Genomic DNA, 15,191 nt, shown 5'->3' with positions numbered 1-15,191 from the left:
TAATATATAAACCTAGATGTTTTTGTCACGGTCTTCCCTTAACCTAATTTTGCAAAAAGGGTTCATTAGGGTAGAAATTAATTATTAATATTAACGTGAACCCCTGACAATTAGTGTTATGTTTTATAATCTGAATTTGTACTTTTCCAGACCAACGACTCTTAAACTATACTGCCTACCAATATGGATGACATGTCACTCATACATCTTGTAATCCTTTGTCTTATGTAACATTTCTTATACACTGATTTACACGTGTGATTGTTAACTGTGTCTATGATGTAAAGCGCTCTGATGTCTCACACTGGTATGAATGGCGCTATAAAACTAAATGAATCTAAGAGATTGGTTACGGAGACTTGAGGGGCACTGTTAAATGGTGGTAGTGAGGGAATCAGTGGCAGCGGTGGTCTTTGGGGGGTCGCCAACAAACATTGTCGCACAGGGCGCCACCACTGCTAAAGCCGGCCCTGATTTGAGCTATGCTACAGCCCTTAATTTGTTAAACTTGTGTAATCGTTTCCCCAGCTCCCATTGCTTGTCCAGAGTTGTGCGAGAAAGGTCAGATCTAACTTCAAATGAAAAATCGTTTGCTCTTAGAGACTTCAATTCCAAGGCTTTACTTAGAATTTTTCTTTTAGTGCGTACGTATCAAAATTTTTCAAGATCTTACGAGGCTTAACTTTATTTGGATTCCTTCTAAAGGGGTCTCTATGCACCCTTTGAATGTCCCTAATTAACTCCTCCTCACTCTCTTCAACGTGTACCCCTTCCTTCAACAGTGTAACAATAAAAGCTCTTATATCCTCTCCTTCTATACCCTCCTGGACATTCAGGTTACGTAAATTGTTCCTCCCTTAATTATTTTCCAACTGCTCCAATTTTTCTCGTACATCCTGCTCCCCACGTTTTAAGGTCAAAATATCTGCTTTCGCACTGTTCAGTTCTTGCTTGAGCTCTCCCACTGAGTTTTCCAAGGCCTATGTCCTGATGTTCAAGAGATCTATTTTTTTTTCAGGGATTCCCAAAAACTCTGCCTTGGTTTGTTTCGGAAATGCGAAACCCTTCTTTCATTTCCTCCGATAGAGAGCCAAACATAGTCTCCAAGTACCCAGGCGAACTTTCAGAAGTTGCATCTTTTTGCTTTGACGGTATTCTAGGCACGTTCTGACTTACACTCAAAGCTTCATCCCCTTGGGAGGTTGTTACTGCCACCTCTGGACTGGACTGCTCCCCCATCAGATTCGTTTGGGCCTGCTCCTGGCTGCTCAGAGACCCAAGTGAGAGGGAAACCCTTTCCGCCTCCATTTGTAACGTTGCAGATTGACCAGCTGTCCACTTTGTGAGCTCTTCTGCCTGCTGTCTTATGTCAACCACAATGGGCTGCACCTCAAAAAATGACATTAATGAGGGGGTGATTTTTACTCTACACTCTTCAACTTTCTTTTTCCCTTTACCTGCCCTGGTGTATCCTCCTTTCGCCTTGCTTCTGGAGGTGCTTGGGGGGTTAACCTTCATCAACTTCTTGCGAGGACTGTTTAGAAAAAGTGGGAGCCAGAGTCTTCTCTCCCACACTACTGTTTAATTTGCCACTTTGTGTTACTTGTTTTCCCCCTGAGCAGGCTTATTGTGTCCCTGTTTCCCCACCTACCTCCAATATTTTCTCCAGAGTCTGCAAGTGACAAGTTTCCTTCGTTTGTCTCCCCCGGCAGACATGCAGGCTGGAGGCACTCCTGAAGCTCCACCGCCTTCCTCCTATGCTCGATCCCCGCTAGTGCAGCAGTAACAGAGCTTGTGCTGCCGCTGCCCCAACGTCACGGAGCCAACCACACGCCGCCGCCCTGCGGCTTCTCATCAGCTCCAGGGTGGCTGACCCCCAGCGAGTTCTCCCCACACAGGCCAGAAAGTTCGACGCGACTCAAGTCAGGCACATCCCCCAAAGCAGAGCAACGGTAAGAGGAGGGGGGTACTATGATCCCTAATTCATCGGTGTGCGGCCGAACTGCGAGTAAGTTTCAGCGGCGGGCCTCTCAGCGTAGCAGCGACCAGCCAGCGAGCGGTCGCCATGTTCTCCCGCTCCCCCACTTTACTTTACTCATCCTTCGCCTAAATCAGTTAGATGTAAAGTACTGTGCAACGCAGGAGTGATGACTCTGCACTGGTTGTATGTATTCCTGGGAAGGGTACAGTACATGGATAGAGTAGTGCTGTGAAGTATATGCACGGTAAGTGCATGTACTGAGAGTATGTCTACCTATAAGGGATACGTGACATGACAGATGTAGTGCTGTGCAGTGCTTGCGCAGTGAAAGCTTGTTCTGGGTGTATGTGTGCTTGTGTAGTTACAATCCATGAAAGGTTAAGTGTTGTGCAGTGAGCGAATGAGGAATGTGTGTACTGGCAGTGTGTTTGTTTGCAAGTAGCACACTATGGCACTGAACAGTGTGTAGAGAGAATGTGTGGGCTGAATGTATGTGGGTCTATGAGGGCACAATGCATGGAGGTAACAGTACTGAATAGTGTATGAGCTGCGTTCATACATTGAGTGCAAGGGCACCTGCAATGGTACATTACATAGAGGACCCTGGGTTTCATTTGGGAAGCCCAGGCCTGCCCGGTGAAGTCATGAGGAGTAGAGGAAAAAAAAACAGACAGATTTGTATATTCCTGTGAGCTGGGTGGGACACTCTGGAGATGAGAGATTCCCTCTTTTACACTTCAAAGGGTGCTCTTTGATTCAGTGACAGATCACAAGGAAGGTATCTGGATACATCTTAAGAAGGAGAGGGGCTGGCAGCCCAGGAATAACCTTTTGATGCACATCACTGTGGCTGATATCCAGGTGTGAACTCTAGCCACTGCCACGGCCTGTGCTGTGGGACTATCAGCTTTGGAGTTCTCTTGCTGTGACAGACACCCTTTAAAGAGTAAGAACAGCAGTGACAACAGATGCCTTGCCATCAGGTACCACGGCAACTCCAGTATGCCAGGAGGGGCTGCTAGTAGGTAGAAACTGTGAAGTTCGGGCAGTCACCTGGAAAACAGAAGCTGGAACCTGCGGGTCGGAAATAAGCACTGCAACCTACCCCATGGACTACGGGGGAGTTTGAGAGGACATCACTCCATCACTTGGACCCAGTTAGGAGTTCAGTGATCAAAACTCCCCCCGTGTGAGGAAGCACTGAATTTACTGCACCAACAGAAGCCGCAGCACCTCTAATTGCTGTTGGAGCTGGCCGCCTGGATCAGGGAGAGAGCTTGCGCCTGTCGGGTGCTGCCATGTGTCCCTCGCGCAGGTAAGATTTGATATTGGCCTGAGGGGACCCAGGTGACTCACTGCTAAAGGTGCTATAGACACTTTTGACTATTTCCTAACAGTCAGAGAAGACTCTTGAGTAAAGCCTACAACTGAGCATTCCCTGGAAGACAGCGATTGGCCAGTTAAACACTAGAGCCCTGACCTCAAGGGGATTGTGTTATTATTTACGAATGTTATAATACTTCTTTTAATGCACAGAGTTCTACACTCTACACTTACCCCCGAGGGAGCCTTTTTACTACTCGTCCACAGTTATCACTTAGAGCCAAGTGCAGAAGGGGACCTTGGCCCAGTGGCTCAGGATCCATAGTAGGTTGGGCCCCTGGACATTAGGAGTAGATGGCCTGTGGGAACGTGGCCCTCTGAAAGGAATTCTGACAACACAACTGAGAGATAATTCTGTGACCAGGAGCATGTAATGTCAGATCTGTCATAAAAAGGCCGGAGTGGATGTCATTTGTGAAGATGTTGAACAATGAGGGTCCGTAGCTTGATCCCTCTGGCAAGGAAGGGATTGGTTGTTTGGCGTTCCTCATGTCATATACATGAAGAAAACCTCCACAATACTTTTATTGGACTGTTCACTTTTCACAGCATAGCAGTTGAGTGTTGTGTATCTTAGCCCTGCTTAAAGAGGCTGCATTTATTTACATTTGTCAGGTACACAACACAAGTAGGACTTGCTGCGATTGGTCACAGCAGCTGCTTTCGAAAATGTGATTCAATGTTTTACTTATATGAATCTTAGAATATGCAATCAACCAGCTATAGAGAATCTCATTGACTACTTGGAAATCACGTACTTTAGGGTGTGGTGCAGAAAAAGGTATGTGCGATTGAAACACGATGGCCATTGGTTAGGCAACAAAGTAATAGCCCTTCAATGTGACATTTTCTTTATAAAGCTATAGGTGGAAGTATGCTGTCTGGAGAACAGTTGTGACATTGTGGTCCACATGTCACTGCCCTCTCTGGCAATTTTCAAATGCTTTACCAGTAATGATGTATAACGATTGGTGGAAATGCAAACAAACAAAAGGCACAGTGGAGTCATTTCTCCCTCTCACAGATTGCAGCAGCCAAACTTGTTTGAACTCTACAGAGAAGAATGCATATGAGGCCGGTGTGCTAAGTGCTAACATCTTGACTCACCTGGAAAAGTATCCAGTGGTAGATTAGGGAATGTGTGATGTCCACTGCAGACCAGGATTGCATCAAAGATGGCTGACTCTTGTTTCCCCTCCTTCTCAGTGATGACGTCCCATTGGCCAGTGGCATTAAAATCTGGGCGTTTTTTAATGCTGACCACAGATGTCTGGAGGAAAATTAAAAGTACAAACTAAATGCCCATCCATTTCAGATGTTCAGTTGTTAGCATGATAAATGAAAATGGCCATTAGAAACGTTTAACTATTTTTAGTGTGAACAGCCCCCTTGTTCACTATAGAGATGAAGAAATTTGGGGCCAGATGCATGAAAATGTCATTACTGAAAAGTAGTCTCAAATTGCTCATGGAAAAGAAATGTGCAAACTGACCTGTGTACTATAAGCAACCAACACACCCTATTACTATTCATGAGGTAGGTCACAAATTGAGACACACTCCTATTGGTGGACATCACTGGGATGGTGGCCTGCTGGGGTCATGAGACCACCATGGTTGTGACCATTTTTTATATATATCCAATTTATGATGCAGCCCGTTTTCCTTAAATGAAATGGGGGACGTTTAAAAAAAAAGTTACTGTTTTGAAAAATGTATTAGTAGTAGACCATTGCCTAGTTCCCAACAAACAAACATTGATACATTGCATTCCAGGAGGAACGTCCTAAACATGAGCTTTCCAAATAGCAATTAGTTATGCATTTCTAAACCCATTTTACGATTCAGTAATCATTTACCAAATCACAAAATGGGTTTAGTACATAACAAAAAGCCCTTTTATGGGTGCAAACAATGTGATTTATTGAGTCACAGTCTTTGTGACCAGGGGCAGCACACTGCCTAACTTACATAAAAGTAGGATTACCAACATTGAAATATGAATGTAGGTTAATGCAATCAGATCTAATACAGTAATTTAATTTAATCAGCGGTGGTCCGTGCAGGTAAGTGCGGTGGGGCAGGGAGGGGGCGGGGCAGGGCGGCGAAGTCGACAGATGACGGAATAGGGAAAAGTAAATAAATAAATCCTATTCCATTTCCTGTCGACCATCCCCCCACCCCACCCCGCCCACTCCACCGAGCTTACCTGTAGTCCGGTGGTTGCATTAAGGTCTTAATGTAAGCCACAATAAATCAACACAGACTAAGGACAGTTGTGCAGGGGCACGTCTTTTTTAGGGTACAAGCAGCAGTGTATGCTCACATCATGAAACAGAAGAAAAGATGATTGTGGTATTGTCGGTGGGGGTTACTGTTATAAATACCGGTTTCGCGTCAGCATCCATACGGTTGACGCCTTTCTTATAGCCCATCAGCCTCACTCCAACAATTGGTTTTAAGAATGCAGCACTGCAGTTGTCCTTTGTGACAAACACAGCACGCGCATGCAGATAACCCGCCTTCAAAAATTATGAACCTTGTATAGGATTATTATTATTATTTTAACCCTGGGCATAGTTCGCGTAGTAGTGCTATGCATAGCTACGCGAAGTGCACTTCGCACTACGCAAGATACGGGTAGCACTACGCGAGCTGTGTAGTGCGCTGTTCGCGATGATTGCACAGTGCCGGATGCTTGTCCGCACTGTGCAACCATTGAAAACGGCATCTTGCACAGGGCAAGCTGTCGTTTTCTGCCGCTCAAGTAGATTTTTACTCGAGCGGCAGCTCTCTCAACGTGGACTGGTAGATCCTCATCGCGAGCGGTCGCGAGCATAAGCGACCACTCGCAATAAGAAACCTGAACTCCCCGCGTTGAGAATCTCGCCGGGATGTCATTTTGCTCGCTCGCGGTCCCCAACTTGACATTGAGGACCGCGAGCGAGCAAAAAATGCCCACTACGCTACGCTATGTGATTTTGCACTGTGCTACGTGCAATTCGCGCAGCGCGAAGTAGCACAAACTATGCAAACTTCACAAGCGTAGCATAGTTGTCCGCCCAGGGTTAGTTTTTTTCAGATAGAAAATCAAGCCTTTCATCGTAACACGTGTCTGTGGTACTTCCAGCTCGAACCACTAGGGGCATGAATAGGCCACTGGCATATTTCTAAATATCTTTCAGGAAATCCATTTCTTGTCTGTAAACGCTAAAACCTATGACTACGTAGCATGGCACAGAATACCAGGGATTACGTCATTGTGGGGTTTCTCCGTCTTCACACCAATGCTTACGTGCTCTGTGTTCACTAGTGCGAGCAAAATCTACATGACAATTCTGTAAATGGCAACTTAGTTCTTGAGGCAACTCGAGTGACTCAAAGGCTGGTGATACACAGGAATATAAGGTAGAGCGCGCTGTGTTTGTTTCATCGAGTCTGCACATCTATCTCTCTGCCCCGCAATGTTCTCTAAACTTGATTTGGAAATTAATCTGTGGAAATTAAACTATAGAAATAGAGGCGCTGCAAGTACACAGCCGTGTCACGGTGCGAGCTGTGTTCTACATGGCCATTTGTTTTACTATATGCTTTAAAATATATTATTATTACCTGCGAGGGAATAGCCATGGTTATTCGAGGTTCTTCGCCCCTGCCTGCTCCTCGGGGTGTCACATGACTAATACACGAGCCATCAATTTGTGGTTGGACCTATGACATCAGGTTGATCATTGTGTGGTGTCTCTTATTGGTGACTGTTGTGCTTTAAAAGCGCAGGCACCACATAATTGTATCTTTGCATTTTGGGCTGTGTACAGGATATTTATGTATCAGCCCGTCTTCTTTTGATGGCCCAGGTCGGGAGATGTTCTTTTAAGATGAAGCTAGTTTAAAATGAATTAGTACTGGAGTATCAAGTGTCCTCGAAGGCGACAGCGTTGCAAGGCCCTTGAACACAAAATGGCGGTGTACTTCTTGCCCTTAATCAACTACAGACAAAACAGAAAAGGGTTTTGTACATATGCTCAATTTCCCCCAAAGATTTATGTATCTTTAATGATTAGGTCGAAGGGCCTGAATTGCACTGTGGACTGAAGTGCTTCGACGGCTTCTTTTTTTATTAAAAGCACCAACTAAAACCTCTTCTAGCTGGTTGAATGAATGAATGAATGAATTTATTGTTCAGTTAATAAACACTTACAATGTACCACATCTATCTCATAACTTACTTAAAATCACAAAGTAACCATCTTTTAAAAAGCAAATTTTAAACAGTTACAGATGAATCCCTAATGTAAAACAATTGAATCGTTCTTTAAGAACTACCTTAACATGTACTACCTCAATGCAATTACCAGAGAATACCACCTACTATTTCCTCCAAAATTCCTTGATGTATCAAATTTCATCTATTATTGTTAATCATGCTAGTCTTTAAGCTAACTCATGTAAATCAAACTATCTCATGTATAACCTATCTCATGTACCACGGAAATAAAATCCGTTATAACTGAATGGTTTTTAAAAAAAACTTAAAATCCACTTTTTTCCCATTTTATTTGCCGCATTAAATAGAGGGAGATTATATCTATTAGAGATCTAAAGTGCAATGTGCCATTAGTGAGCTCATCTTGCAGCTATACGGTTACTACGCCCCTATTTTTAGGTCTCGCCTGAGCCAGCGCATGCGCTGCTCTGGCGAGACATTTATGAGTGGAGTCTTAGAAATCCAACTGCAGCTTTTTTTGGTGGCATAGAGCGTGCGGTTACGCGGCACACAATGACAAGCAGAGGCGCCATCTGGCTTTCGTCTCTCGTCATGGTGCGCGCACATCGCACACCACTTGCCAGACGTGCCTCCCCCTTTTTTTTTTTTCACTTGCGGCGCGAGGCGCGCGCGTTTGTTATAGTAAGCCGTCTTTTAATTGTGTTATTCTCGATTCTATGCAGTTAAAGTGGTTATTGGTTCATATTGGAACTACTTTGTTTTATCAGGCTATAAAACGTGTTCTTGAAGGATCATATAAGAGTGGCTGATAAAACTGGAAATCTGAGTAAACGGCTTTACATTTTTCAGAGTTTACAGTGTTCTGTATTTATTCCCGCCCCCCAGAAATGCATTTGCTAATCAGAAAATCTGTGGCCTGTGTTAATGAACGCGTTTTAACTGGTCCAGTATTGCATCTGCAAACACTGATAGAGTGTAGTGATCTCAGGAAAACTAATGTACACAAACTTTTCACACACTGTTTAGTGACGTCTCATCCTTTAGCAGTAGGAGGTGAAGGTCACGTTCCTGGAGCTCGCCAGCCCGTCTAGGCATGACACCCATTTTTCCATACCTTCCTCATCCTCTTCCTCATGATTGTTGATCCATTCACTCATGTCTGCCCACACTCTTCCGATAAGGCTCCATCTACATACTCAAGATTTTGACTTGAAATATTTTGAGTGCAAAAATGAAGGTTGTTTGCCCAACTCAACTGATCTGCAAAGTTTCTTTACTCGTGCGTCTAGTGACCATGGGTGTCCAGCTGGTCGATCAAGAGCTACCAGTACCTCACTGCATGTCTTGGTGTCGCTGGCTGTCTCTCACTTGAGTTTGGTAGTATACTCCTGCCTCCCTGCTGATGCAGCATTTTAAAAACTCTCTGTACTCCTCTTGGGGGGGGGGGGGGGGGAAGGGAGAGGTTGCAGGACTAGGGCGGCCTTCTTCTTCTTAAATAAACAATGCCATGCCGCTGCCTGGTAAGAAGGCTGCGTTTAACATGTTTTACCTCCAGTGAGCTTCTCTTTCATTAAGATCAGTTTTAAAATACTTGAAGGGTTATTTTCGGAGCTGCACTGTATATTTGTTTCATTCCTTTCTCGCTCCTTTCTTTCTTTTTTCCTCTCTTCTCCTTCCCTCTTTATTTCTCTTTCCTGCTTTAATTCCCTCTTCTTCCCGTTTCTTTGTCTCACCTTCCTTCTCTCTCCTCCTTTCTCCTTTGTTTCTTCCTTTTTCTCTTTTCTCCTTTCTTTTACGTTTCCTTTTTTCTTTCTCTTCTTTATCACATTTTTTCCCTTTTCTCCCTTCAGTTTTGCCTCTTTACTGTCTCTTCCTGTGGTTTCTTTTCCCCTGCTTCTATCTTTCCTTTTTTGTTTTTCCTTTATCGGTCTCCTTCTGGTCTATTTGTCAACTCTTTTTCATGGTTGTTTCCTTCTTTCTCTCCTTCGTAAACTCTTTCTTTGTTTCTTTTTCCTTCTCCTGCATCGATTCAGGGTACATGTAGTTTATGGTTCCATCATAGCTAATAACTCTTCCATTTCCTCCATTACGTCATCAGGCTTGGATGAACAGGAATGATAGGTTTCTCAGTGTAATGAAGTGCTACAGTGTTCTGGTAGTCTGGAATATTTTGGAAACGTTTGTTGGTTGCTACTCGACACTTACTGTTATTCCCTGACCACCTACTTTCTCTTCCCTATTCCTATCCTGCAAAGAAGGCCAACGACTTGGGAGTGTTTTCAGTGCTTAATTGACTGTTTAACTACTACCAAATGATTCATTTTACAGCACTATTTCTCAAAACTCTTAACTAAATAGCTATCGTTTTTTACAGACAGTTGTTTAAATTAATTTCTGAAATATTCCAATAATCCATGTGCTTGCTTACATGGTTCCTCCGGAGATTTATTTCTTCAACGGCAAATCTTGTACATACCTTGAAGAAAATGGTGTCCCTCTGACACTGGGCAGCTGCTCTGGCTGGCTGCATTGGAATAGCCAATAGGTCTCGCCTTTGGGACCTTATAAGTGTTTAGCCATGCAACACTTGATGTTGTTGCACCAAGGATATTGTGCTGGATAACTAAACACTTATAAGGTCCCAAAAGCGAGACCTATTGGCTATTCCAATGCTTGTTCACTTTGTACTAGATACCCCTATATGAACGGGCCAACCCTACTTTTGCTTTAATTGGCTCTCCTTCCGAAACAAGTGATCCTTACGGTGCACTTTTAGCTAGCATATTTACTGCAAAATCCACAAACGTATTTTTTTTCCCACTATAACATACATTTTCTCCCAGCAAGACTTCTATTACGGCCTGACGGCATGTGCGAACAGCGTATTGATTAAAATCCGATTTTAACAGGCTTTTATGTTCTGCTTTTAGAGCTGGGCATCTACAAACTATGTGGCACAGGTCTTCTCTGACGTAAGTACAGAGGTGACATGCAGTTGTATTACTCAATCTTTTCCAGGCAGGAAGGTGACTAAGAAATTGATTATGGCATAGTTGGAGTATTAGGAGTTTTAATTTCATGTTCAGTCCATTTAAACCCCCCATATAATCATGGGGTTTTAGTTGGCTATAAGTGGCAATTAACATCCACGCATGTGACCTTTTCACTAGTGTCTCTCTGTCCAGCAGTTTTGGCATTTTTTTACTACTCCAATTAATCACTCTATTAAATGCAGATTGTGATAGAGGTAGGGTCCATAAGTCGCCTGCATTAAAAGTAGATAAAACCAGATTAAAATATTCATGAGCAATCGAATATTTCTGATCGATTATAGCCTCCCAGGCAACAGATATAAGGGTTGAATTATTATCTTTTCTTTGTTTATGACAGAATTTTAAAAATGACCCTAAATTATTTACGTGTTGTCTTCTTAGGCCAAACCCAAATCGGATTTGTCGCACTGTTCTTTGGGGTAACACGCAGGTAGGTCAGCAGTGTGCGACCATTTTGGATTAGTTATTTAGTGGCTCTTTGAGCCGGGAAGCCGACGGGCTTAGGTTACGCACCTGCGTTGCTACGAGAGGTACATACCTGATAATGATTTTAGCAGCCTACACAGCAACCCTGCACTCTTTCCTACTCCCTGCTGACGAGAGGCAACAACCTCGAAACACGTGTCCAGGGATGGCACACGCTATTCACACTTGCACTCACGACACGAGCATAGGTGTACTCGCCGACGCTGACTACAGGGACCACAGTTCTTTGGGGTAACACGCAGGTAGGTCAGCAGTGTGCGACCATTTTGGATTAGTTATTTAGTGGCTCTTTGAGCCGGGAAGCCGACGGGCTTAGGTTACGCACCTGCGTTGCTACGAGAGGTACATACCTGATAATGATTTTAGCAGCCTACACAGCAACCCTGCACTCTTTCCTACTCCCTGCTGACGAGAGGCAACAACCTCGAAACACGTGTCCAGGGATGGCACACGCTATTCACACTTGCACTCACAACACGAGCATAGGTGTACTCGCCGACGCTGACTACAGGGACCACAGTTCTTTGGGGTAACACGCAGGTAGGTCAGCAGTGTGCGACCATTTTGGATTAGTTATTTAGTGGCTCTTTGAGCCGGGAAGCCGACGGGCTTAGGTTACGCACCCGCGTTGCTACGAGAGGTACATACCTGATAATGATTTCAGCAGCCTACACAGCAACCCTGTACTCTTTCCTACTCCCTGCTGACGAGAGGCAACAACCTCGAAACACGTGTCCAGGGATGGCACACGCTATTCACACTTGCACTCACGACACGAGCATAGGTGTACTCGCCGACGCTGACTACAGGGACCACAGTTCTTTGTGGTAACACGCAGGTAGGTCAGCAGTGTGCGACCATTTTGGATTAGTTATTTAGTGGCTCTTTGAGCCGGGAAGCCGACGGGCTTAGGTTACGCACCTGCGTTGCTACGAGAGGTACATACCTGATAATGATTTTAGCAGCCTACACAGCAACCCTGCACTCTTTCCTACTCCCTGCTGACGAGAGGCAACAACCTCGAAACACGTGTCCAGGGATGGCACACGCTATTCACACTTGCACTCACGACACGAGCATAGGTGTACTCGCCGACGCTGACTACAGGGACCACAGTTCTTTGGGGTAACACGCAGGTAGGTCAGCAGTGTGCGACCATTTTGGATTAGTTATTTAGTGGCTCTTTGAGCCGGGAAGCCGACGGGCTTAGGTTACGCACCTGCGTTGCTACGAGAGGTACATACCTGATAATGATTTTAGCAGCCTACACAGCAACCCTGCACTCTTTCCTACTCCCTGCTGACGAGAGGCAACAACCTCGAAACACGTGTCCAGGGATGGCACACGCTATTCACACTTGCACTCACGACACGAGCATAGGTGTACTCGCCGACGCTGACTACAGGGACCACAGTTCTTTGGGGTAACACGCAGGTAGGTCAGCAGTGTGCGACCATTTTGGATTAGTTATTTAGTGGCTCTTTGAGCCGGGAAGCCGACGGGCTTAGGTTACGCACCTGCGTTGCTACGAGAGGTACATACCTGATAATGATTTTAGCAGCCTACACAGCAACCCTGCACTCTTTCCTACTCCCTGCTGACGAGAGGCAACAACCTCGAAACACGTGTCCAGGGATGGCACACGCTATTCACACTTGCACTCACGACACGAGCATAGGTGTACTCGCCGACGCTGACTACAGGGACCACAGTTCTTTGGGGTAACACGCAGGTAGGTCAGCAGTGTGCGACCATTTTGGATTACCAAATCGGATTTGTGCTGGCGAAGCCTGCTGTGGAAGATTAAATAAGCAACGATATACCCCTACCATAAGATTGTCTATCATTTTATCAGCCTTCCCTCTCAAAATCTCTCCACCATATGTCAATGATGGCACATGTTTGGCTGATATAACTAGTAATAATGGCATGAGTGACAAGCTGTTTAGGGCATTCCTTAAGGAAGCAAACGCTGCAATTAAGAAATTGTTCTTTTTTTACAACACTGCACACTGGTTCTTAAATGAGCCTCTTACAATCTAGCCCTAGGTATTTGTATTCTTGCACTGATTCAAGCCCGATCCCTTCTATACAGAATATTTGGCAGCGAATTATTCCACTTGTCACTAGCATCGTTTTTTTTTAACTTAAATTAACTTTTAGCCAGTGGGACGAAGCATACTGAGCCATTTTACTAATTAACCTCTGGAGCCCCACCTTTGTATAGCTAAGTAGGATGATATTGTCAGCATACACAGGTGGGAAACCTTAAAGTTTGCCACAACCGGGGAGTCTGAGTTAATGATGTTTAAAACAGGTGAAATATCCCCAAGATACAAATTGAATGAGAGAGGCCAAGACACAGCCTTGTTTTAGGCCATTTGTTGTTGGATTTCTTTTTCGCTCTTGGAAGTTTAGAAGAAATTCCCCAACTTGATGGCTTAGCCTAATGCATATTCCTCTGCACCGCATCAAAAGCAGATCGAAAGTAAACAAAACACAAATATAAATTCATTGAACGATGCCTTGCTTGTTCAATAATAAGTGCGAGAATTTGAATGTTGATTGATGTACCCAGGTCCAAGATAAACCCAGTCTGATTTCTAGGTAGCAAGTTTTTTTATTCTACCCAATCTATAAGTTCACCCAACAGACATTTGGCCAAAAACTTAGCCTTGCAATCCATAAGTGCTATTTGGCGATCATTAGCAGAGGCCGAAGTTTGACCAGCTTTGTGTATTGGGGCCATAGTTGATCTCCTCCAGTAATCAGGAATTTCTTGGCTCACCAAGATGTGATTGAATAGTGTTGACAATGTCTCTGCCCAGAGTTGTGGGTGCTCTTTATAAAAAGCTTGAGGTAGGCCATTCGGCCCAGGAGCCCCATCCCAACGGCTTTTTTTAATATTTAATTCCACTGTTTTATGATGAATCAGAATGGGTACGTCTTCCCTGGAGTTATTTTGACTTACTATCTTTAAAGGACCTGTAACATTAGCTGGTCCCCCGTACATGTCACCCAGTTCCTTGATCCAGGTTATTTCTGGAATATTTGATGTTGAGCGCTGGGATTTCCCGTTGGCGGATTGGTTGACAAGCTGCCAGAATTCTCTTGAGTCTTTACGTTTGGAGGCATAAACAATTTTGCACCAGTACAGGCCAAATTCCATTTTCGTTTGGGATCTTATCTCTTTTTTTGTATAACATCCTTAGTTTAAGTAACGTCTCTCTCCAGAAGCTTGAGGACGGATTGTTCCTCAATATCCTCAAACCGTGGTTCATATTTTATTTAGCTAAAGTGAGTTGCACTGAAGTTTTTCTTGGTAAAGAGTTCCCTGTTGTTGATCTAACTGTCTGTTGGATGACTTCTTCCTCTAATAGGAGCTTAGAATATTGATCCCAATGCTCCAAGGGATTTTGCCATAAATCTTATAATTTTATCTACAAATTTTTGACTTGATGTTCAACTTCCGTAATACCCGCTACCGACCATCGTAGTCTTTTATAATTTGGAGCAGTGGTGTGGCCTATTTGTCACACGGATTGTTTGTGGAATGTAATATTTAATTTTAAATTGATCATTTGCGGCTGATGGTCACTTTCCAACTTGTTATCCAATCTGAAACTTTTGACCATTGGATATAGGATGACCGATACAAGGAATAATCTATGAGTGAGTAAGATTTTATCGAGTGATGTGAAGGCTGTGCTGGAATATCCGGGGCTACTCGCCCATTTAGTACTCGTAGGCCTAAGTGCTCCAGGTTACTTGCTGCTTCTCTCCCCATGGTGTCCGCTCTTTTTTTATATACTTGGATAGGCGGCACATGCCAAATATGAGCAATAATGTCCATTATATGATCCCTAGACAAAACCTGGCAAAGGTTCATATTAAAATCACCGGACAAGATAATTAGGGGCGCTGGGTTGCTTGAACATTGAGTTGATTAAAATTCAATATAAGTTACATTGTTTCTTTTTTTTGGTTGGGTGCGGGTAAATGTAGACGTTTATTATCTAGCTAGTTATGGTTAGTGGTTAGAGGCATGCGAGTAAGCAAAT

The 15,191-nt window shown here is 44.1% G+C and overlaps 1 protein-coding gene across 2 annotated transcripts in view; it reads right to left on the bottom strand.

Moving 5' to 3' along the window:
• Positions 1 to 15,191, bottom strand: part of LOC146833671 (flavin-containing monooxygenase 5-like) — a 315,018-nt gene that overhangs the window by 105,125 nt on the left and 194,702 nt on the right. For both annotated transcript variants that reach the window (XM_085601556.1, XM_085601555.1), the window contains exon 4: positions 4,472 to 4,634. In XM_085601556.1, coding sequence (XP_085457682.1) covers positions 4,472 to 4,634 — 163 coding nt within the window. The remainder of the gene's footprint in view (positions 1 to 4,471; positions 4,635 to 15,191) is intronic.

The sequence above is a fragment of the Triturus cristatus genome, chromosome 4_2, assembly GCF_964204655.1.
Source record: "Triturus cristatus chromosome 4_2, aTriCri1.1, whole genome shotgun sequence".
In the NCBI taxonomy this organism is placed as follows: Eukaryota; Metazoa; Chordata; class Amphibia; order Caudata; family Salamandridae; genus Triturus; species Triturus cristatus.
The sequence above is the reverse complement of the archived record's forward strand: the minus strand, read 5'-3'. Positions and strand labels throughout refer to the sequence as shown.